The sequence below is a fragment of the Mustela putorius genome, unplaced genomic scaffold, assembly GCF_011764305.1.
Source record: "Mustela putorius furo isolate JIRA1106 unplaced genomic scaffold, ASM1176430v1.1 tig00000145_pilon_pilon_pilon, whole genome shotgun sequence".
Lineage (NCBI taxonomy): Eukaryota > Metazoa > Chordata > Mammalia > Carnivora > Mustelidae > Mustela > Mustela putorius.
The window spans coordinates 37,720,912-37,746,402 of record NW_025421294.1 but is presented as its reverse complement, the minus strand read 5'-3'; the positions used below and the strand labels follow the sequence as shown (position 1 = coordinate 37,746,402).

The window sequence follows — 25,491 nt, the reverse complement described above, 5'->3', positions numbered from 1 at the left end:
TTTTATCACTGAGGCAGAGGGGAAAGGAATAGGTAAATTATGAACGAATAAGGTTCCTAAAAAAAAAAAAAAAAAGCTAAAAATAGCCAAAATGCCTGATTGTTTTATACTGGTTAAGGAGCTTGTGTACATTCACAGGCGGGTAAGTTAGTCATTTAAAACTATGTTTCCAGAGAGCTTTTAGTAACATTATTAAATGCTCATGTTATAAGTGAAAAAAAGTCAGGATATAAAATTGTATATGAGAATTCCCATCTCTTACCTGGATTACTGTAAAGACAGTAATTGTTACCCTCCGTAATGTCTCTGGTTCTCCAGTATGTTCCTTACACTGCTAGTCATCTGTCTGCCATATAAAGTTGATATCCCATGTGGCCTTCAGGATAAAATCCAGATTTCTTCTCATGGTGTATATTATATCCGTTTGGTCATGCCTACATCTTCTGCTTGATTTTTCTCAAATACCTACTTCATATCCTATTCTTAAATTTATATTTCCACCCCAGATATTTCCTGAGCTCCAGATGTATAGAGACAAGTGACATCCCTCTTTGGTTGTCTCATAGTCATCTCAAATTTAATATATGCACAATTAAGCCTTTTTTTTTTTTTAAGAACTCTTTTTAAAATTGAACTTCCGATTCTCTCTCTTCACCACACCAAATCTTGTCCTGTGCCAGTCTTTTCCAATTCAGTAAGCGATACCTCTACTGACTCAGCCAGCAAAGCCAGAAATTCAGGAGCCATCCTTGAGTGTCAATTCCAGCTTATACTTGGTCCCTCCTGGCCTGTGATTCTTCACTGTGGCATGATAATTCTGCCTCTCAACTTCCGTTTCTCACTGGCTTGTTCTCTGACTCTACCCCAGTTTACATTACTAAGAGATTCTGATTCAACTTTGCCTCCGCTGGGTTTTCTTCATGTCCTGAAGGAAGTCAACCCATCTTGTTGGTTCTGTTTCACGAGTTTTTAGGATGTCCCTGCTGTCATGGAATTGGTAAAGAAATGTTTTGCAGGGGCGCCTGGGTGGCTCAGTGGGTTAAGCCTCTGCCTTCAGCTCAGGTCATGATCTCAGGGTCCTGGGATTGAGCCCCACATTGGACTCTTTGCTTGGTGGGGTGCCTGCTTCCCCCTCTCTCTCTGCCTGCCTCTCTGCCTACTTGTGATCTCTCTCCCTGTCAAATTTAAAAAAAAAATGTTTTGCAAACTTTTTCAAAAACTTATTATCCCAAAGTGACAGCTAGAGGTAGGAAAAAAAGAGCAGCAGACTGATTCGGTGATTGATGGAGGCCTCTGACAGTGTCTACTTTGTATCTACACACTATTTTACTTCATTTTTTTGTTTTGTTTTGTCATCTAGACATTACACTTGTTTCTTTTTCTTTAATAACTGCTTTTTTTTAAGGTTTTATTTATTTATTTGACAGAGAGAAATCACAAGTAGATGGAGAGGCAGGTAGAGAGAGAGAGAGAGGGAAGCAGGCTCCCTGCTGAGCAGAGAGCCCTATGCGGGACTGGATCCCAGGACCCTGAGATCATGACCTGAGCCGAAGGCAGCGGCTCAACCCACTGAGCCACCCAGGCGCCCCAATAACTGCTTTTTTGAAATACAACTCACCTACCATAAAATTCACCCTTTAAAAGTGTACAAAGAGTGGAGTTTTTTAGTATATTAATAGTTGTACAACCATTATTGCTACCTCATTTTGGAATTACTTGATTCCTCTTTAAATTTTTGTTTTCACCTCTCTGATGAAAAATTTCAAATTATAGCAGTTTTATTCTTGGAGTTAGATTACTCCAGTATCGGGTGTGCTTGTTGGTGTTTCTAATGTCCATTGTTTCTGCTGGTTTCAGTTATAAAATTTTCCTTGTGTGCCCAGTTATTTTTTAGTTGCATGCTAGAGGTTTTATTTGTAAAACTGTTTGCAGAAATTGTTGAAACCTAAGATGGTATACTCCTCAAGAGAGGATTCACCTTTCCTTCTGCCAGGTACTTGTGAGCACTAGCAGTCCCGTATTACCCCAGGTCTTTTCAGAGGTTTTGATTATCAGAAGGAGAGCTACAAACCCCATGATGCTTGTCAATATCACCTTTACTCTTGTTCATGGATACCCCTTTGGGGTTCCTACAAAGGGACTAGTTTCACTTGGGTTCCCTCCACTCTGCTTCTATCTGGCCCTGAGCTCTAATCTTCATGCTCTTAGCCATGGAAGGTTGTCAATTGCTCAGTGTCACATTTCTTTTGCAACTGAAATATATTTGATGTACAACATAATGATTTCATATTTTTATCTATTGTGAAATGATCTCCACATTAAGTCTAGTTAATATCCGGGGCGCCTAGGTGGCTCAGTGGGTTAAAGCCTCTGCCTTCGACTCAGGTCGTGATCCCAGGGTCCTCAGATCAAGCCCCGCATCAGGCTCTCTGCTCAGCAGGGAGCCTGTTTCCTCCTCTCTCTCTGCCTGCCTCTCTGCCTACTTGTGATCTCTGTCTGTCAAATAAATAAATAAATAATCTTAAAAAAAAAAAAGTCTAGTTAATATCCATCACCATACATAGTGTCAAAAGTTCAGGAAAAATACAGAAGTAAAAACGATGAATCACGGAAGTAGTAATGGTTAAAAACGTACTGTGCAGACACTAGAAAGACAGTTTGCAAGCCAGGAGCACTCAAATCAAAACATGGAATGAGGCTTACAGGTTTATTATTATAAACTAGCTTATGTAGTATAGAAATAGTGACTTTATTCTTCACAGTGATTGGTTATAATATTAGAATTTTCTTAAAGGGAATTATTGGTTACCTCATGGGGGAAAAATTTAAGTTTCACTTATGATTTCCAGAGACATAAACTAGAAGAGACCCAGGCCAAGTTAGCCTCCCTTCCCTTGCAAAATAATCTCCAAGACAAGGTCTGGTCTTCATTTATGTGTTTGATTCTAACAATTCCTTTTTAGTTATTCTCTTAGCAAGGTGAGTGTAGCCAACTAGGACAGTGTTACTCTTGATTTACCACTGTTTATGTAGCCGGGCTTAAGAATCACACATTTGTTGTTTCCGATAGTTGAGTTCTCAGGATGGAAGGTCGTGTAGTCACTGTTGCCAGCAGTCAGATCATCATCATACATGTGGGAGGTCAGATCACTTGAGTTCCTCAAGTTATCTAATCCTCATGGACATAATTTGAGGGGTGATTGGCTGCCCAAAGACATTCAAAACCCTTGAGAGGATACAGCACACTAGAGAAATTCATGACTGATAAAGAGATATGATTCTCTAAGGCGAGTAATAGCCAAGGATTGAAAAATTCCCCAGTGCAGAGATTCCCAGAAGCCAAGATTTAACAAACTAATCAACTTAAGTGGGTTCTAATCAGATTCAGGTTTTACCTTTCTAATTCAATCTACATTTTTTTAGTTATTTTATGTAGGCACAGTAGATGTATTAACTATCACGTATCCTCATGATTGTTTTGGACAACATGAACATGAGGATGTTTTATTTCAGGGAGCAGAATTACAGATGACATTACACCTTAACTAGATGTCTATGATGTGAGCAATCAAATAATTTAATAAGAGGCATTTATATGTAAATAAAAGAAAAACAAAGATTAATAGCTCGAATAAATTATAAATTCATTTTTGAGTTTAGACAGCAGCCAGTTGAGAAAATTTCTAGATTTAAGTTTGAAGCTTTTTTTGAAGATAAAATGAGGATGACACTTTAAGGCACATGCATTTTCCTGTGTGTAGTTTGTCTTTGATGATGTCACTGGTCATTGAACTTTCTTGAATGGTGGCCCATACAGCAACAGGAATGAAGATTACCCATACATGATCTACTATGGTGATTTATCTGAGGTTTACCAAACTGAAGTTCACACTACAGTTTTCTGACAAAATACAATTTTTTGTAGTTATCCCATTTTTATCAAAGAGAGCCCGACGCAGGGCTCGATCCCAGGATTCTGGGATCCCAGGATTCTTCGGCCCAAGCCGAAGGCAGAGGCTTTAACCCACTAACCACCCAAGTGCCCCTCTCTGTTATATTTTGCTTAGCACTATACTTTCTGCTTCCATCCATGTCATTGCAGATGGCAAGGATTCATCCTTTTTGTGGCTGAATAATATTCCACTGTATATATAAGATACTTCCTCTTTATCCATTCATCTATTGATGTACACTTGGGCTGCTTCCATAATTTGGCTATTGTAAATAATGCTGCTAAAAACATAAGGGTGCATGTATCACTTTCAATTGTGTTTTTGTATTTTGGGGATAGATACCCAGTGGTACGATTTCTGGATCATAGGGTAGTCCTATTTTTAACTTTTTGATGAACTTCCATACTGTTTTCCATAGTGACTGTATCAGTTTGCATTCCCAGCAAGAGTGCAAGAGGGTTCCTTTTCTCCACATCCTTACTAACACTTGTTGTTCTTATGGGTTTTTTTAAAGTTTTGATTTATTTTCTCATTTAAGTAATCTCTACACCTAACCTGGGGCTCAAACTCAAAACCCCAAGGTCAAGAGTTGCACCCTCTACCGACTGAGCCAGCCAAGCGCCCCATTCTTATGTTGTTTTTCTTAGCCATTCTGACAAGTGTGAGGTGATAAATCATTGTAGTTTTGATTTGCACATTTTGATTTGCATTTATAATCATCAGTTTATTCAGAGACCTATACTTTTGTTTTGTTTCATCTTGGCTTAAGCAGCTTTATGAATGAATCTTCTTTGCACTAGATTTTTAGAAATTCTTATCTAGTTCAGTGTTATGATTTAAAGTTATCAGAAACCTGTATTCTAGAATACTGGTGAGAGTCTTTTCCATGAATCTTTTTGAAGATGAACATCTTTGTCTGTAGTTCATTGTAAATGCTTCCAGAGAAAAATCAAGAGTAAAACAATATCTGTGAATGACAAGACTTCAAAATAGCTTTGGTTAAAGATCTAGTAAGAGTTTGCCCCCCCCCCCCGCCAAAAAAGACACAAATGAGAAGCAGATTGTTATCTTCATGATCAATAGTACTGTAAAATAATAACTGGAATTATAACTGATAACATCATACCAGGACATGCTACAATTTTAGGAACTTTGTATAATTTCTGGAACAGTTACATTAATAACAGAATCAGGGACACCTGGGTGGCTTAGTTGGTTAAGCATCTGCCTTCAGCTCAGGTCATGATCCCAGGGTCCTGGGATCAAATCCTGTGGAGGGTTCCCTGCTCAGCCAGGGGTCTGCTTCTCTCTCTCCCTCTGCCCCTACCCCCAGCTTGTGCTCTCTCACATGCACACTCCCTCTCTTGTGCTCTCCCCCGCTCTCTCTCAAATAAATATATAAAATTAAAAAAAAATACACAAGATCCTTGTTCATAGCAGATATACATGTAAGAGGGAGGAGTCTTTATAGGACGTACAGGGAGAGTTTTAGACCAGGTAAAAGCCATCTTTGCCTTTAGAGTTCCTAACACAAATCATCTATGGGGACTCCAGTAATTCTACCATGGTGTAAAATCAAGAATCATGGGTCTTTCCCTTTACATACAGCAGGGCAATTTACCAAATAGCTTCAACAAACAAAAACAGAAAGTAAATGTGCACTGTAAACTGGAAAGCCCAGAAACAGATAATGGAGTTCTGATCAAGAGAGATGTATCCTCAAACTCCAGAGTCAGTGAGAAATCATTGAGCCCAACATGGTGTGTGGGTACAACCTGGTTGCTCACCAGACTTGGAGTGATTAGGTAGCTTCTTTAGATCCTACTTCTGACCCCACATAGTGCCAAAAGTTCGGGGGTGGGGGGAAACAGACCTAAAACCAATGAATCCCTGAAGTACCAGTAACAAAAATATATTGTGCTTACACCAAAAAAACAGTTTGTGAGCCAGAGGCTCTCCAGTCAAAGCGTGGAAGGAGACTCGGAGGTATATTATTACAAAGCAGCTTGTGTAGTGTAGAGGTAGTGACTGGTTGCAATATTAGAATTATCTTAAATGAAAGGGAATTGATTAGTGATTATCTCATATTAGTTTGGGGATCATTTTAAGTTTCATTTATCATTTTCAGAGGCATAAGCAAGCATTGTCCCATTCAATTTAGCCTCACTTGCCTTCCAAAATAAGTTAAACTTTGCCTGTATAACTAAACTAGTTTTGTCTGTCCAGGGAATTTTCAGGTCTGGACTTCATTTGTGTTTGACTTTAATAATAGTTAGGGGAAAAAAAAATATTTCTTATAATAAGGACTTTTAAAAGCTACTCCCTTCACAACTTTCAAATATGTAGTATGGTATTTTTTTTTTTTTTAAGATTTCATTTATTTGTCAGAGCAAGAGTGAATTAGAGAGCACAAGCAGGGGGAGTGGCAGGCAGAGGGAGAAGCAGGCTCTCTGCTGAGTAAGGAGGCTGATGTGGGACTCAATCCCAGGACCCTGGGAGCATGACTTGAGCCAAAGGCAAATGCTTAACTGACTGAGCCACCCAGCCATCCTGCAATACAGTATTATTAACTGTAGTCTTTGTGCTCTACATTATATCCCCATGACTTACTTATTTTATAATGGGAAGTTTGTGATTTTGACCACCTTCATCCATTTCACCTACCCGCCCCCATCCCCACCACTGGCAACCACCAATCCGTATAAATCTGTATTTATGAGCTTCGGGTTTTGTTTTATTGTTTTTCTTTTGTATTGTTTAGACTCCACATATAAGTGAGATCATACATTTGTCTTTTCTTTGACTTATTTCATTTAGCATGATGTCCTCAAGGTCTGCCTCATTGCAAATAGCAAGATTTAATTTTTTTATGAATGGGTAGCATTTCATTATGCATATATACACACTCACATACCACATATTCTTTATCCATTCATTCATTCATTGATACACCCTTAGGTTGTTTCCATATCTTGATTATTGTAAATAATGCTCTAGTAAACATAGTGAGATATATCTTTTTAAGTTAGTGTTTTCTTTTCCTTTGGATAAATACCTATAATGGAATTCCTGAATCGTATGGTAGTATATTTTTAATTTTTAAAGGAACCTCCATATTGTTTTCTACAGTGGCTGTACCAATTTACATTCCCACCAACAGTGCATGAGGGTTCCTTTTTCTCCACATCTTCACCAACGCTTGCTGTTTCTTTTCTTTTGATAATAGCCATTCTAACAGTTGTGAGGTGATAACTCATTGTAAGTTTGATTTGCATTTCCCTAATAATTAGTGATATTCATCATATTTTCATATACCTGTTGGCCATCTGGATGTCTTTGGAAAAAATGTCTATTCAGGTCCCCTGCCCATTTTTTAACCAGATTGTTTTTTGCTGTTGAGTTGTATGAGTTTTTTTTTTTTTATATTTTGGATTTTTAACTCCTTATCATATATGATTTGCTAATATTTTTTTCCATTCAATAGGTTGTCTTTCATTTTGTTGGTAATTTCCTTTGCTCTACAGGTTTATAGTTTGATGTAATTCCATGGTTTCATTTTTGCTTTTGTTGTCTTTGCTTTTGGTGTCAGGTCCAAAAAATTGTCACCAAGACCAATGTCAAGGAGTTGACTGCCTGTGTTTTCCTCTAAAAGTTTAATGGTTTCAGGTCTTACATTCAAGCCTTCTTAACCATTTTGAGTTAATTTCGTATATAAAGTAAGAGAGTAATCCAGTGTCATTCTTCTCCTTGCGACTGTTCAGTTTTTCCAGCATCATTTACTTCAAAGACTATCCTTTTCCCATTGTTATTCTTGGGTCCTTTGTCATAACTCAATTGACAACTTATGTGTGGGCTTTCTGTTCTGTTCTATTGATCTATATGTCTGTTTTTATGCCAATACCATATTGTTTTGATTGTTTTAGCCTTGTAGTATGGTTAGAAATCAGGAACTGTGATGCCTCCAGCTTTGTTCTTTTTTCTCAAGACTGCTATTGCTATTCAGAGTCTTTTGTGGTTCCATACAGATTTTAAGGTTCTTGGTTATAGGCCTATAAAAACGGATATTGGAATTTTGATAGGGATTATACTAAATCTGTAGATTGCTTTGGGTAGTGTGGATGTTTTAAAAAATATTCTTCCAGTCCATGAGCATTCTTCCAGTCCATGGAATATCTTTCCACGTATTTGTGTTATCTTCATTTTCTTTCATCAGTGTCTTATACACTTCAGTCTATGGGTCTTTTACCTCCTTGGTTAAATGTATTCCTAGGTATTTTATTCTTTTTCATACAATTGTAGATAGAATTGTGTTCTTAATTTCTCTTTCAGATAGTTTGTTATTATTGTGTAGAAACGTTTTTACATATTAATTTTTTATCCTGTAACTTCACTGAATTTATTAGTTTTTTTTTTTAAAGATTAATTTATTGGGGCGCCTAGGTGGCTCAGTCATTAAGCATCTGCCTTCAGCTTGGGTTGTGATCCCAGGATGCTGGGATCAAGCCCCACATCAGGCTCCTTGCACAGTGGGAGGCCTGCCTTTCCCTCTCCTACTCCCTCTGCTTGTGTTCCCTCTCTTGCTGTGTCTTTTTCTGTCAAATAAATAAAATCTTTTTTAAAAATAAGATTAATTTATTTATTCATTTTTGAGAGAGAGCAGGAGGAGAGGGAGAAGAATCTCAAGCAGACTCCCTGCAGAGCTCTAAGCCTGACACCAGGTTCAGTCTCACCATCCCACAATCATGACCTGAACCAAAATCAAGAATCAGAGGCTTAACCAACTGAGCAACCAGGTGCCCCTTGAATTTATTAGTTCTAATAAGATTTTTTTTTTTGGTGGTATCTTTAGGGTCTTCTACATATAATATCATGTCATCTGCAAATAGTGATCATTTTATTCTTCCTTGCCAATTTGGATACCTTTTATTGAAATAACTGGCAAGAATGAACATCCTTGTCTTATTCCTGATCTTAAAGGCACTATTAAGTGTGATACTAGCTGTGGGCTTGTCATATTGTGACCTTTATATGTTGAGGTATGTTCCCTCTTTTTTGAGTTTTTAATCATGAATAATTGTTATATTTTTCTGTATCTACTCAGATGACCATATGATTTTTATCCTTCATTTTGTTAATGTTGTATATCGTGATTGATTTGTGGACATTGCACCATCTTTGCATCTCTAGGACATATTCCACTTGATGGTGGCATATGATCCTTTTCATGTATTGTTGAATTTGGTTTGCTAATGTTTTGTTGAGGATTTTTTCATCTATGTTCATTCATGATATTGGCCTATAATTTCCTTTTATTGTGGACTCTTCATCTGGTTTTGGTATTAGGGTAATACTTGGCCTCACAACATGAGTTTGGAAGTTTTCCCTCCTCTTCTGTTTTTCAGAAGAGTTTGAGAAGGATTGGTATTAATTCTTAGGATGGGTAAAATTCACCAGTGAAGCCATCTGGTCCTGGACTTTGATTTGTTGGGAGGGTTTTTTTATTACTGTTCAATCTCCTTATTGATTTATTCAGGCTTTCTCTTTCTTCATGATTCAGTCTTCTAAGGTTGTATATTTCTAGGAATTTTTCCTTTTAGGTTGTCCAGTTTGATGGTGTTTGTATGTCAAGGGTATCAGTAATGTCTCCTTTTTCATTTTTAATTTTATTTGAACCTTTCTTTTTTTTCTTGGAGTCTAAGCGTAGTTGCTGGTTTGCCATTTTTCTCTTTTGAAGCTCTTAGTTTCATTGATCTTTTTTATTCTTTTTTTAGTTTCTCTTTCATTTGTTTTTACTCTGATCTTTGTTATATTCTACCCTCTACTAACTGGGCTCTTCTTTTTCTGGTTCCTTGAAATGTCAATTTAGGTCATTTATTTGAGATCTTTCTTGTTTCTTGACAGAGGTCTTTATTAGTATGAGCTACCCTCTTAAAACTACTTTTATTACATGCCATAAATTGGGAATGTTGTATTTTCATTAGTGCCAAGGTATTTTTTTTTAATTTCCCTTTTGATTTTTTTCTTTGACCCATTGGTTATTCAGTAGCATGTGGTATAATCTCCACCTAGTTGTGAATTTTTAAGTTTTTTAATATATATTTTTTTAAATCTTATTTATTTATTTGACAGAGAGAGACACAGCAAGAGGGGGAACACAAACAGGGGGAGTGGGAGAGGGAGAAGCAGACTCACTGTTGAGCAGGGAGTCCAATGCCGGGCTAGATCCCAGGACTCCGGGATCATGACCTGAGCTGAAGGCAGATGCCCAACTACTTGGGGCCCTGTCCGGTTTTCTTCTTGTAATTGATTTCTAGTTCCATAATATTACAGTTGTAAAAGATACTTGATATGATTTCAGTCTCCTTAATTTATTGACTTGTTTTGTGGACTAAACTATGATCTGTCCTGGGGGATGTTCCACGTGTGCTTCAGAAGAATGCAGAGTCTCTTGCTTTTGGATAGAATATTTTGTATATATCGATTAAATCTGTGGTCTAACATGTTATTTAAGGCTGTTTCTTTATTGAGTTTCTCTCTGGATGATCTATCCATTGATGTAAGTGGCACATTAACATCTCCTACTGTTGTTTTGCTATTTCTCTCTTTGGTGGTGGTGGTTTTTTTTTTTTATTTTGTTTTGTTTCTTTTCTTTTTTCTATCTATTTATGTATAAGGGCAGAGGGAGTGAGAGAGGGAAAGAGAATCTTAAGCAGGCTCCACGCCCAGTGCAGAGCCCAGTGTGGGGCTCAATCTCAAAACCCTGAGATCATGGCCTAAGCCAAAATCAAGACTCAGACACTTGACCAACTGAGTCACCCAGATGTCCCTCCCTTTAGGTATGTTAATATTTATATGTTTTAGTGCTCCTGTGTTAGGTGCGTAAATATTTACAAAAGTTATATCTTTCTGTTGAATTGAGTCCTTTACCGTTATGTAATATCCTTGTCTCTTATTATAATCTTTGTTTTAAAGGTTTTTTTTTTTTTTTTAAGGTTTTATTTATTTGAAAGAGAAAGAGTGAACACAAGCAGGGGGAGGGGCAGAGGGAGAAGCTGACTGCCCACTGAACAGAGAGCCCAACTTGGGGCTTGATCCCAGGATCCCGAGATCATGACCTGAGCTGAAGGCAGGTGCTTAACTGACTGAGCCACCCAGGTGCCTCTAAAGTGTGTCTGTATGTGTGTGTGTGTATAAAAATGTAGCTACCCAATTTTATTTTGGTTTTCATTTGTACACAACATCTTTTTTTACCCATTTCCTTTCGGTCTCTATATGTCCTTACATATGAAGTGAGTCTTTTGTAGGCACCATGTAGATGGGTTTTATTGTTTTTATCTATTCAGCTATTCTGTCTTTTGATTGGAGAATTTAGTCCTTTTATACTTAAAGTAGTTATTTATAGGTATGTATCTATTGCCATTTTGTTCATTGTTTCTTGGTTGTTTTACAATTTCTGTCTCTTTCTTTTTCTCTTGGTGTTTCCTTTTGGCTTAATGACTCTATTTAGTGGTATGCTCAGGTTCCTTACTATTTTCTGTGTATCTACTATAGGCATTTGCTTTGTGGTTGCCATGAGACTGACATATTCATACATTCATAAAAGTCTGTTTTAAATTGATAACAACTTAAGTTTAAATGCATTTTAAAGCAGTGTGTTTTTACTTTCCATAGCCTATTTTTTATGTTTTTGTTGTCATAATTTTACATTTATCGTGTATCACTTGACTAATTATTGTAGTTATGGTTATTTTTATTGCTTATTCTTTAAACTTCCTACTAGTTTTACAATTAATTAATCCACTACCTTTACTATATATTTACTTTTCCAGTGAGATATATTCTTTCATGTTTTCGTGTTACTGATTGGCACCCTTTCTTTTCAGCCTAAAGAGTACATTTAGCATTTCTTCTAGTGTTAGCTTAATGACGATGAATTCCTTTAGCATTGCTCATCTAAAAAAACTAGCTCTCTTTCTTTTTTTTTTTTTTAAAGATTTTATTTATTTATCAGAGAGAGAGATGGGGAGAGAGCGAGCATAGGCAGACAGAATGGCAGGCAGAGGCAGAGGGAGAAGCAGGCTCCCCGCTGAGCAAGGAGCCCGATGTGGGACTCGATCCCAGGACGCTGGGATCATGACCTGAGCCGAAGGCAGCTGCTTAACCAACTGAGCCACTCAGGCGTCCCAACTAGCTCTCTTTCAATTCTAGATAATAAGTAGAGTGTTTTTGGTTGGAAGTGTTTTAGGTTTGGGGTTTTTTTTTTCCCTACACTTTGAATATATCATGCCACTCCCTCTGGTCTACAATGTTTCTGTTGAAAAATCTGCTTATAATCTATTGGGGGTTCCTTTGTGCCTAACAAGTTTTTTTTCTCTTGCTGCTTCTGAGATTCCTTTCCTTATCTTAAACTTCTGACATTTTAATTATAATGTGTCTTGGTGTGGGTCATCTTGAGTTTATCTTTTTTTTTTTTAATTAACACATAATGTATTATTTGCCCCAGGAGTACAGGTCTGTGAATCATCAGGCTTATACATTTCATAGTACTCACCATAGCATATACCCTCCCCAGTGTCCATAACCCAGCCACCCTATCCCTACCTTCTCACCCCCCAGCATCCCTGTTTGTTTCATGAGATTAAGAGTCTCTTATGGTTTGTCTCCCTCCCAATCCCATCTTGTTTCATTTTTCCCCTACCTAGCCCCCAAGACCCCCCGCCCTGCCTCTCAAATTCCTCATATCAGAGAGATCATATGATAATTGTCTTTCTCTGATTGACTTATTTCTTTTAACATAATACCCTCTAGTTCCATCCATGTCATTGCAAATGGCAAGATTGGGGGGGCTTGAGGTCTGGAATTGTGATGCCACCAACTTTGGTTTTCTTTTTCAACATTCCTCTGGCTATTTGGGGTCTTTTCTGGTTCCATATAAATTTTAGGATTATTTGTTCCATTTCTTTAAAAAAATTGATAGTTTGATAGGGATTGCATTAAATGTGTAGATTGCTGTAGGCAGCATAGACATTTTCACAATATTGTTCTTCCAATCCATGAGCATGGAACAGTTTTCCATTTCTTTGTGTCTTCCTCAGTTTCTTCCATGAGTACTTTATAGTTTTCTGAGTACAGATTCTTTGCTTCTTTAGTTAGTGTATTCCTATGTATCTTATGGTTTTTGGTGCAGTTATAAATGGGGTAGACTTCTTTAATTTCTCTTTCTTCTGTCTTGCTGTTGGTGTATAGAAATGCAGCTGATTTCTGTGCACTGATTTTATATGCTGACACTTTACTGAATTCCTGTATGAGTTCTAGCAGTTTTGGAGTGGAGTCTTTTGGATTTTCCACATCAAGTATCATATCTTCTGCAAAGAGTGAGAGTTTGACTTCTCCTTTGCCGATTCGGATGCCTTTTATTTCTTGTCTGATTGCTGAGACTAGGACTTTAGTACTATGTTGAATAGTAGTGGTGATAGTGGACATCCCTTCCGTGTTCCTGACCTTAGGGGAAGAGCTTCAGTTTTTCCCCACTGAGAATGATATTTGCTGTGGGTTTTTCATAGATGGCTTTGATTATATTCAGGTATGTATTCTCTATCCCCACACTTGAAGAGTTTTGATCAAGAAAAGATGCTGTACTTTGCCAAAAGCTTTTTCAGTATCTATTGAGAGTATCATATGGTTCTTGTTCTTTCTTATATTAATGTATTGTATCACATTGATTGATTTGTGGATGTTGAACCAACCTTGCAGCCCAGGAATAAAGCCCACTTGGTCATGGTGAATAATCCTTTTAATGTACTGTTGGGTCCTGTTGGCTAGTATTTTGGTGAGAATTTTTGCATCTGTGTTCATTTCTAATTCTCCTTTTTGATGGGGCCTTTGTCTGGTTTTGGGATCAAGGTAGTGCTGGCCTCATAAAATGAGATTGGAAGTTTTCCTTCCATTTCTATTTCTTGGAACAGTTTCAGGAGAATAAGTCTTAATTCTTCTTTAAATGTTTGGTAGAATTCCCCTGGCAAGCCATCTGGCCCTGGACTCTTGTTCGTTGGGAGATTTTTTGATGACTGCTTCAATCTCCTTACTTTTTATGGGTCTGTTAAGGTTTTCTATTTCTTCCTGGTTCAGTTTTGGTAGTTTCTATGTCTCTAGGAATGCATCCATTTCTTCCAGATTGTAAAATTTGCTGGTGTTTGGTTGCTCATAGTATGTTCTTATAATTGTATTTCTATGGTGTCGGTTGTGATCTCTCCTCGTTCATTCATGATTTTATTAATTTGGGTCCTTATTCTTTTCTTTTTGATAAGTCTGACCAAGGGCTTATCAATCTATTTTTTTAAAGATTTTATTTATTTATTTGACAGAGAGATCACAAGTAGGCAGAGAGCAGACAGTGAGAGAGGGGAAAGCAGGCTCCCTGCTGAGCAGAGAGCCCAATGTGGGGCTTAATCCCAGGACCCTGAGACCATGACCTGAGCCAAAGGCAGAGGCTTAACCCACTGAGCCACCCAGATGCCCTAGGCGTTTATCAATCTTAATTCTTTCAAAGAACCAGCTCCTTATTTCGTTTATTTGTTCCAACTGTTCTTTTGGTTTCTATTTCATGGATTTCCACTCTTTATGATTTCTCTTCTCCTGCTGGGCTTAGGCTTTCTTTGATGTTCTTTCTTCAGCTCCTTTAGGTGTAGGGTTAGGTTGTGTACTTGAGACCTTTCTTGTTTCTTGAAAAAGGCTTGTATTGCTATATCCTTTCCTCTCAGGACTGTCTTTGCTGTGTCCCAAAGATTTAGAACAGTTGTGTTTTCATTTTCATTTGTTTCCATTAATTTTTTTCATTCTTCTTTAATTTCCTGGTTGACCCATTCATCTTTAGTAGGATGCTCGTTAGCCTCCATGTCTTTGAGTTCTTTTTTCTTCTTGTGACTGAGTTCTAGTTTCGAAGCATTATGGTCTGAAAATATGCAGGGAATGATCCCAGTCTTTTGGTTGAGATCAGTTGAGACCTGATTTGTGACCCAGGATGTGATCTGTTCTGGAGAATGTTCCATGTGCAATAGAGAAGAATGTGTATTCTGTTGTTTTGGGAAGGAATGTTCTAAATATATCTGTGATGTCCATCTGGTCCAGTGTGTCATTTAGAGCCTTTATTTCCTTGTTGATCTTTTGCTTAGATGATCTGTCCATTTCAGTGAGGGGGGTGTTAACATCCCCTACTGTTATCTTGTTATTGTTATGTTTCTTTGATTTAATTATTAATTGGTTTATATAATTGGCAGCTCCCATGTTAGGGGCATAGATATTTAAAATTGTTAGATCTTCTTGTTGGACAGACACTTTAACTATGATATAGTGTCCTTCCTCATCTCTTATTATAGTATTTGGCTTAAAATCTAATTGATCTGATATAACGATTGCCACCCCAGCTTTCTTTTGATGTCCATTAGCATGATAAATTGTTTTCCAGCCCCTCACTTTAAATCTGGAGCTATCTTTGGGTCTAAAATGAGTTTCTTGTAGACAGCATATCATTTTTTTAAAATACATTCTGATACCCTGTGTCTTTTGATTGGGGCATTTAGCCCATTTCATTCAGGGTAACTATTTCATGATACGAATTTAGTGCCATCATATTGCCTGTAAGGTGACTATTACTGTATATTGTCTCTGTTCCTTTCCTGTCTGTTACTTTTAGGCTCTCTCTTTACTTAGAGGACCTCTTTCAATATTTCCTATAGGGCTGGCTTGGTGTTTGCAGATTCTTTTAGTTATTGTTTGTCCTGGAAGCTTTTTATCTCTCCTTCCATTTTCAATGCCAGCCTAGCTAGATATAGTATTCTTGGCTTTATTTTTTTCTCATTTAGTGCTCTGAATATATCATACCAGTCCTTTCTGGCCTGCCAGGTCTCTGTGGATAGATCTGCTGCCAGTCTAATATTTCTACCATTTTATGTTATAGACCCCTTGTCCTGAGCTTCTTTTAGGATTTTTTCTTTTTCTTTTTCTTTTTTTTTTTTAAAGATTTTGTTTATTTATTTGACAGAGGAAGAGAGATCACAAGTAGGCAGAGAGGCAGGCAGAGAGACGGGAGGAAGCAGGCTCCCTGCTGAGCAGAGAGCCCGACGTGGGGCTCGATCCCAGGACCATGGGATCATGACCAGAGCTGAAGGCAGAGGCTTAACCCTCTGAGCCACCCAGGCGCCCCTTAGGATTTTTTCTTTGTCACTGAGACTTGTAAGTTTTACTCTTAGATCACAGGGTGTCGACCTATTTTTATTATTTTGAGGAGGCGGTCTCTGTGCGTCCTGGATTTTGATGCTTTTTCCGTTGGCCAAATCAGGAAAATTCTTGCTATAATTTGCTCTAGTATACTTTCTGCCCCTTTCTCTCTTTCTTCTTCTTCTGGGATCCCAATTATTCTAATATTGTTTCATCTTGTGCTATCACTTATCTCTCGGATTCTCCCCTTGTGGTCCAGTAGTTGTTTGTTTCTCTTTTCCTCAGCTTCTTTTTTCTCCATCATTTGGTCTCCTATATCACTAATTCCCTCTTCTGCCTTATTTATTCTAGCCGTAAGAGCCTCCATTTTTTATTGCACCTCATTAATAGCTTTTTTATTTCAACTTGGTTAGATTTTAGTTCTTTTATTTCTCCAGACCAGGATTCTCTCTCTAATATCTTCCATGCTTTTTTCAAGCCCAGCTAGCACCTTGATAATCTTTTTTTTTTTTTTTTTGACAGAGAGAGAGATTACAAGTAGGCAGAGAGGCAGGCAGAGAGAGAGAGAGGAGGAAGCAGGTTTCTCGCTAAGCAGAGAGCCCAATGCAGGGCTCGATCCCAGGACTCTGAGACCATGACCTGAGCCGGAGGCAGAGGCTTAACGCACTGAGCCACCTAGGCACCCCGATAATCATCATTTTGAACTCCAGTTTTGATACCTTACTAATGTCCATATTGATTAGGTCCCTAGCCGTTGGTACTGCCTCTTGTTCTTTTTTCTGTGGTGAGTTTTTCCACCTTGTCATTTTATCCAGGTAGGAGTAGATGAATGAGAGAACAAAATACTAAAAGGGTAGCAACAACCCCAGAAAAATATACACTAACCAAATCAGAGGAGACCCAAAACTGGGGGGAGAAGAAAGGTGGGGGAAAATAAATAAATAAATAAATATATATATATATATATATATATATATATATATACACACACACACACACACACCACACATTAGACTGGTGAATACCACAGAGCCACCACACAATTGATTTGGGGTGTATTTTGATCTCTTAAAAGAAACTGCCTCCCAAAATTTTAAAGAAAGAAAAATTTATATATATATACAAAAATAAGGGTAAACATGATGAAGGGATAGAATATGACTTAAAGATGAAAATTAAGGAAGATTCTAAAATTGAAAAGAAGTTGAAAAAAAGAAGAAAAAGAGGAAAGAATGTGATCAAGTCGGAGACTAGAGCAAAGCCATGTGCTAAATTTAGGGTATATTTTGATTTATTAGGAGAAAGTGTATCCCAAAATTTTAAAGGAAAAAAAAAAACTGCATGTACACAAAAAACAAGATTAAATGCAATGAAGGGATAAAATATGATTATAACAATGAAAATTTAAAAAGATTTCTAAAAAGTATTGGTAAGATAAAATAGTTTAAAAATGTTAAAATAGGAAAGAGGAAATATTTTTAAAAATAGAATAAGAAAATAAAATTTAAGAAATTAAACTTTGAAAGACTAAAGGATCATGGGGAAAAAGCCATGAATTCTAGTTGCTGCAGTCCTCTAGCTCTGGAGTTCCACCATTCTCATTGATTGGTGACTTGGTCTTGGCTGGATGTTCTTGCTTATCTTCTTGGGGAGGGGCCCGTTGCAGTGAATCTCAAATGTCTTTGCCTCGGGCAGAATTGCACTACCCTTGCCATGGGCCAGGCTAAGTAATCTGCTTGGTTTTGTGCTCGGTAGCTTTTGTTCCCCTTTTGTTCTCCAAATGCTTTCCGTAGAGCTTTGGAGGACAGGGATGAAAATGGCGGCATCCCAGTCTCCGACTGGGGGAGCCAAGAGCTCCTTCCCACTCCTCAATGTGCCCTCAGAGAAAAGCAGTCAATCCCTTCCATCTCCCTGGTCTCAGGCCGCACTCCTAGCTCACCCAGCCTGTGACTGAGCGTTTCTATATCTGGTGCACAGCCCTGTTTGGAGTCTCCAAATCCAGCAGATTCCTGCAGCACGCTCCCATGCTGCTCCTGCCAGAGGAGGAAAGAGGGGGTCTCTCCAGATCTGCCACTTGTGGGGCCCCTGCTTGAAGAGCAGTGGTCCGACTGTGCCTCAGATCACAGTTTGAGGTAATCTCGAGCTGAGCGCCCACGCCTCAGGTCCATCTCTGCAGCTGGCCTAACCGCTCCAATACCTGGGAGCTCTGCCACACTCAGACACCCCTGGTCTTTTTGTGACCCCGTGGGTCCTGAGACCACGCTGTCCCTGCAAGGGCTCCACCCCGGGCTTAGCCTCTGGTGCAATGTCCCTCAGTGGAGCAGACTTCTAAAAGTTGCAATTTTGTGCTCCCCTGCTCTATCACTTGCCGGTAGCCAGCCCTTCCCCTTGAGATCTGTCTCCCGTATAGCGCCTGGGATTCACTTCTCTGCACATCCTACCTTCCAGAAAGTGGTCGTTTTTCTGTTCCTAGAATTGCTGCTTTGATATCCTGTTCTCTTTGATATCCTGTTGAGTTTGTAAGTGTTCACAATGGTTTGATAACTACCTAGCTGAACTCCTGGGACCTGATGATATTTAGGTCTCCTACTCCTCTGCCATATTGCTCCTCCCTCTTGAGTTTATCTTCTTTGGAACTCTGTGGGCTTCCTGGATCTAGATGTCCATTTCTTTCCAAATATTAGGGAAGTTTTCAGCCTTTATTTCTTCAAGAAAAATCCCTGCCTCTTTCTCTCTTCTCTTTTTGGGAACTCTGTAATACAATTCTTAGTCCATATGATATTGTCCCATAAAGCCCTTAAGCTATCTTCACTCCTTAAAATTCTTTTTTCCTTTTTGCTGTTCTGACTGGAGAGTTCCACTGCTCTGTGTTTGAGTTCATTGATCTTTTTTCTGCTCCATCTAGTCTACTGTTGAGCCCCTGTAGTGTATTTTTGAGTTTAATTATTTGTATTCTTAAGCTCTGTGACTTCTTATTTGGTACTTTCTTGTATTTTCTTCCCTTTTGTTAAAGTTCTCACTGTGTTTATCCATTCTTCTCCCAAGTTGGGTGAACATCATTCTTCTCCCACATTGAGTGAGCATCTTTATGACCATTACTTTGGACTCTTTATCAGGTAAATTACTTACACATTTCATTAAGTTTTTTTTTTCTGTTTTACCTTATTCTTTTGTTTAGAACATATTCCTCTGTTTCCTGATTTTGATAGACTCTATGTTAGTTTCTATGTATTAAAGCGAAACAGCCATCTCTTCTAGTCTTAAAGGAGTTGCCTTATTTAAGAGATGAATATTATTGCTCAGCCTTGTCTAGCCCTTGGTAGTCTGTTGAACCTTTATGATTTTCTAAGCCACCTATCTTATTTTTAAAATAAATCTTCCATTGTAGGGGGTGTGCCAAGTTCTGTCTGTCCTAAAGTAGGGGATCTCAGCACCTAGATTCAGATTGATTGGAAGCCAGACCTTCAGGTAGCAGCTTTTGAGTATGCAAATACATATAATACTGTGGGGCCACAAGTATGAACCCTGCTGGCCACCAGACCAAGTGACCTGGAGGTGTTCCATAGATGGCATTAGCAAAATTCAGGGCTTCAGACAAGTACATATTTTCCTTTCTGGGAGATACTGGAGAACTGGAGCAAGACAGAGGAGGACCATAAAGGTGGTGTGCCCAGCCTACACTCTTTGAGAGCACCTCCATAGGCTTCTAGATGTGTGTCTTAGGCCAAAGATCCTGGACAAACAAATATACCTCTTTCACAGAAAGAGTAAGAGGTGTTTCAGTCTGCTGTCTGTGCAGTAGTGTTCTGGGGGTGGTAGCCTGCCAAGAACTGATTGTTATAGTTCTGAGGGATGCTGGAACACAATCCTCCCTCAGTCCCCAGATTCAGGCAATCAAGAGGCATCCTGTGGGAAGCAGCCCCCAAAACTGGGACACCAGACATGACCAGTCCACTGACTGCATGTGCAAGCTCCCCTTGCAGAGATCCTGGGATTTTGGTCAGCTCCACATCTGTATGCTTTCTAGGATCAGCAAATGCTCTCAGGGTAAAATACCAGAATCATCTCTTTGGCCTTGTGTAATTGCTTCAATCCTGACTTTGTTAAGTCTTCACTCTCTCATAGATCTCTTGTGCCTTCAAGTAGACATCTTTAATATTTTTGCCCAGTTTGCTTTCCAGTTTGTCCTTGGTTTTAGAGGACTGTTCTGAATTACCTCATCTGCCGTCACTGGAAGTGGAAGTTCTGTTTTGTTTTTATCAACACATGGTTAATCTGACCTAGTCAACACCTCTGATACCACAGTGGGTTAATATACATCTAGTCCGCAGCCTCCAGACTGCCACTGCTCCCCTTTCAGACCCTTGATGGCACAAGGACTCCAGACTGAGTATTTCAGTGACGCTGAAATGCAACATGCTGGGTCCTGGGTGTTTAGGGATCAACTAGAGTCTTATTCCCTGCCCTTATGGAGCCTGCAGTCTGTCCATTCCTTTCTAAAGCCTCCCAAGCTGTATGGGCCATTATTGCCTTCAGTGTCAACATTATCTCTGTCCCCAGCTGGTCTGCTGAGTCACTGTCATGATTTCAACTCTCCTTCCCCTGAGTAAACTCTTTCCCAGACTTATTACTGTGCTTGGGTTGGAAAGGGTAGGTCTGAGCCCAGGCATGTACGTCTGGCCCTACTCTCTCCAGTCTCATGGCTATAAACCATTCATATGGCAGTCTCTAAATGTGTTTTGGCACATAGTAGTTTGTCCTCCTAGACTCAGCGTCACTGCCTCTAGGAGCTCTTGCCTGATTCTCTGAGGTCTGCTTCCTCAGCCAGACAAGTATTTTGAAGGAAATGTCAGTGTTTCATGCATTTCAGCATCTCTAGCACTTAGTGCATAAGAGATACCAGTTCATGTGAAATGATCTCATTTCTCAAGTTCCAGGTACCCCTTGAGGCATTATCTTCTTCACCTATCTCTCCTTTTTCCTGGGAACCCCAGCCACTTTTCTGTCCCTTAATGGAGGCATGGCATTGCACCCCTGCCTCCCAACACACCGAGTTCACAGACCTATGGGATACCCTGACAGTTGACCACCACCTGCTGGTCATTAGGTTTCTAGTACAGTGACAGCTCAGGGCTGCAGAGTAGGGGTTCTTACTTTTAAGGTATTCCATAAAGAATGTAAAACCCTTCTTAGAATATTTTAAGATGTACAATATAAAGCACATAGATTACAAGTGAAAGCAATCATAATGAAATACAGGTATCAAAGTGTTAGAAAACATATATATATATTGCTTATAGATGTGATATGTATGTGTATATGTGATATACACATCTCAAACAACAGGATCTAGTGATTGGTTTAATAACTACTGTTATTCCAAAGTGATAAACAAAATTTTGAGATGTCTCCCCAGCTGTCTGGTGAGATGAAATCTCTGATTTCTCTTGCTGACACTGTCACAGGGACTGCTTATACTACTAGAGTTGGTTGCCTACATCCATATAGATGGGAAGTACGGAATTTCAGTTGGAGATCAGTCAAACTGAAAAACAAATCTTTTCCCACCTAAGTACAAAGACACTCAATTCTACCCTCTGATTCCTATTTGGTGATAGGAGGTCTCCCTCAGTGGGGTTTCAGAGGCATGGCAGAAAATTGCTTTTTAAATACAGTGCCTCTTACTCAGTGTAACGGGCAGCTGAGAGTAGGAGAGGAGGTATGGTGGAAATAGCACCTCTAGGTCTAAGTTTGAATTTCATAGGCATCATTTACAGTATTGTGAAGTTTGGCCCAGCCTTCCCTTGCTCCATGTCCATTTCCGCACCTAGAAAATAGGAATGACAAGTTTTTCCTCAGAAGCTGTTAAAAGGATTTAATAAGTTAACGTGAAAAATCCTCAGGGTCAAATGTTTGATGTTACATGAAAGTGTTAATGTTAAAATCTGTAGAACGCCCACATGTACATGCGCGCGCGCGCGCGCACACACACACACACACACACACACACACACACATAACTTCTTACAAAACAGAAACCCACCCCAAAGTCTGACTGGCTGTGTGACTCACAGAAGATAGTAAAACCCTTCTCACCTAGCAAATGTGGCTAAGTCTGCCTTGCTATTTCCACCCCACTCTAAGAGAACAACCACAAATGTAAATAGTCTCTCATCTTGTTATTTTATTAGAAGCATATTTACATTCTTGCAGTTAAACTTTGCAGAGAATATTTTACAAAAGTTTTGTATAAAGTTTTGAATTGACATAAAAATAACTTCTATCCTTTATAAAGGGAAAATATAAGTTAGTTATATTTACTCTGCCAAAAATGGACTGAAAACAAGAAACACTTCCATCTGTCCCTTACAGAGGAAACATTAGCACAGGGCATGAGAAATACTGTGTGGGCCTTCTCACTGATGGGCATGCACGCTGGCTCCGTCATGAGGCTGGAGAACCCAACCAGCCCCCATCCAGAAAGGACAGGGGAGCTATCAGGCCATGGGCAGCACTGAACAGGGAAGCAGCAACTCCCTAAACAAGAGTCAAGGAGTCATGTGAATGATAAGCCAGATAAGGGCATGATCAACGACTTCCATCTGAACTATGAAACTGGCATTTCACCTAAATACTCATTCTCACACCCCAGGCTGCAAAAGGCAACACTGTAAACAAAGCCAAAGTCAGCCCTGCCTGACCATTTGCCAGTGCTGACCTTGTCTGGTGGAACTTGGTCAGTGTTCTGTAATTACACTGCTGCTAGTTCATATTTTCCCAGCACCTGTGCACCAAAAGGAATAAAAGGGGACAATGGTTTCCCTTATCTCATAAGGGTGTGAGACCAGAAAACTATCCCATCTGGGTCAAATACTGAAGCAGGCAAGCTGAATGTTCATTAATTTAAGAGCACCCGCCTTCCCACAGCCCCCAGAGCCTCTTCACTGTGTACATAGGCCTTAGGAACCCCGAGTCCCTTCTTGTTGAATGGCTACCCTCCCTCCCCAAGATCCAGTTCTAACCAGTGCCAAGATCACTTCAAGAGAATTGCTTTAGAACCAAGCATCAAGCCTTAGACATTTAGGAGTGAAAGAAAAAGTCCTCCCTGGATGTTAGCCACTCCATCACCAGCAAAAGAGTACCCAGACTTAATATAGCATCCATATGATTCCTCAAAACCGCCTTCAGTTTTATTTAAAGCAGGTATAGAAGCCATTCATTTATATTTAAGTTAGAAATCAAAATGAATTAAGTTTTCTTTGTAGAGAAACTGAATGCCTATTTGAGCATTAGGGTTATCTACATCCTCCAGCCTTTGGGACTCAGAATCTGTAGGAGGCCAGCTGAGTAACCCAAAGGCCCAGGATTCAAATATGAGGTACGGAAGCTCTGCATCCACTGTGCTGCTAGGGACAGAAAGCATTACACTTCTCCTTGAGGCTTTTTCTTCCTCAACAGAAATCCCGGTGACCACCAGCCTGTGTCTCAAGTGTAAGGCCAGACTCCTCCTAGGAGAGGCAAAGGGAAGCAGCCTCCCCATATCACCTGTAGACTGGATGGGCAGGTGTGAGATAGGAACAGCCTAGACATAGTCTTTTGTGATGTAGAATTTATCCCTGAACACAGGAGCCTGTGCGGGGGCCAGAGGGAATCACAGACTGGCAGTTCAGCCTGTACCATTTATGCCAGCACCCAGCACACTTCATACCTGGCTCCACCTACACATGCTCAGGGGCACAGGCTCAGGCAGTGAATGTGTTTCAGCCCACCTGGCACAAGAGGCCTAGGGCAGAGAGGCAAGCCTAGGTAATGCCAGGGGGCCACATGTGTGTATGTGTGCAAGTAGGGTCGGGGGCACAAGATGGCATGAAATACCCAAGACCAGCAGAATGAACCGTTCAGGCTCTCCTCCATCCCACTGCTGTAGCTATGGCCTTATCTCAAGAGAAAAGCAAATTGGGGGTTACTGGAAGGATGAGGGCACACCCTGAGGCAGCTGGCTGCAGGGTGGGCTTCACTAGGAACCGAAAGGGCTGCTTAGAGCCATGGTTCTTGTCTGATACTACAAGAAATGGCTGCAAAGCCAGCAAAAATCACAATATGAACAAACTCATCATAATCAGCGACAGCACTTTGTGTCCACAGACAGCAAACCCAGTGTTCTGGCAAACAGCAGGGCCTCAAGGCTGCAGAACACCATTTCTCCTGGACTCTGACCCCACTCACTGAAAGCTTGAAGGGATGTAGGGCTCAAAAAGAATATATATTAAGATCATATAACACATAATAAAACCTCGCCCTCCATAAGTGAGCGAGAATTAAGGAGCACGGGGATGGGTCTGTTGGGCACAGCTGGGGTAGCACAGGGCAAGGGGCTGGATTCAAGTTGGCATGGAAGCAAGAGGGAAGGGGGGGTCCTGAGTTACTTGTTCACAGAGAATGGGTGGGCCTTGGAGGCCCACCAGCCTGCCACCCACCACCCCAACTGGTTGTTAAGAAGTATCCACAGAGCTGTAGGGGAAGAACTTGGTGGCCTTATTTGGGGTGGTAGGGTTCAGGCATTCTGTCTCCTCATTCATTTTGAAGAACATCTCCTGTTCTCGCTTCTTCTGGTTCAGATCTTCTTCCAGTGCCTAGGACAAAGAGAGGGAAGACAAAGCTCAATCATATCCCACAGGACACAGGTCTCCTAAATACAGGACCCCCACCAAAGTGGCCTTCTCTGGAAATCCCCCATCCCACCCCAGGCCTTTAGTGCATGGTAACTCAGTCTTCCCTCTTTCCTCTCCCAGAGCCGGTCACCCAGCAGAGAGCTACCACCTCTTGCTTCATTCTGCCAGAACCATACAGGAGTTTGCTGTGGGCCAGGGGCTATAGTTTGTGAAATGCCCTCTCACAAATGTGGTGGGGGAAAGGGGCAGATGCCAATCTTCTGGCAGGGAAGCAGCCAAATGAATGGAGAAAGACCCAAGGTAGAAAATGGACAGATTTTTTAACAGCAGACAGTAGGGAGGTAGGGGATGGGAGTTGGTGGGGACAGAGATGCTCAAGTACATAGTGTTCCTAATGAGAGCACTGCCCCACAGAGATCATCCAGGGAGTTATTTTTAAAATACATGTGCCTAGCGGTGCCTGGGTGGCTCAGTGGGTTAAAGCCTCTTCCTTCAGCTCTGGTCATGGGATCGAGCCCCGCATCGGGCTCTCTGCTCAGCAGGGAGTCTGCTTCCTCCTCTGTCTCTCTGCCTGCTTCTCTGCCTATTTGTGATCTCTGTCAAATAAATAAATAAAATCTTTTTAAAAATTAAAAATAAATAAAAATAAA

The 25,491-nt window shown here is 39.9% G+C and overlaps 1 protein-coding gene and 1 long non-coding RNA gene across 4 annotated transcripts in view; one reads left to right on the top strand and one right to left on the bottom strand.

Moving 5' to 3' along the window:
* LOC106006881 overlaps positions 1 to 25,491 on the top strand; it is a 72,105-nt gene that overhangs the window by 29,943 nt on the left and 16,671 nt on the right. The gene's annotated exons all lie outside the window — the stretch shown is intronic.
* Positions 22,334 to 25,491, bottom strand: part of STK10 (serine/threonine kinase 10) — a 118,866-nt gene continuing 115,708 nt past the window's right edge. For all 3 annotated transcript variants that reach the window (XM_004737603.3, XM_045075606.1, XM_045075607.1), the window contains one exon: positions 22,334 to 24,802. In XM_004737603.3, the coding sequence (XP_004737660.1) occupies positions 24,662 to 24,802 (141 nt within the window). In that variant the 3' untranslated portion in view covers positions 22,334 to 24,661. The remainder of the gene's footprint in view (positions 24,803 to 25,491) is intronic.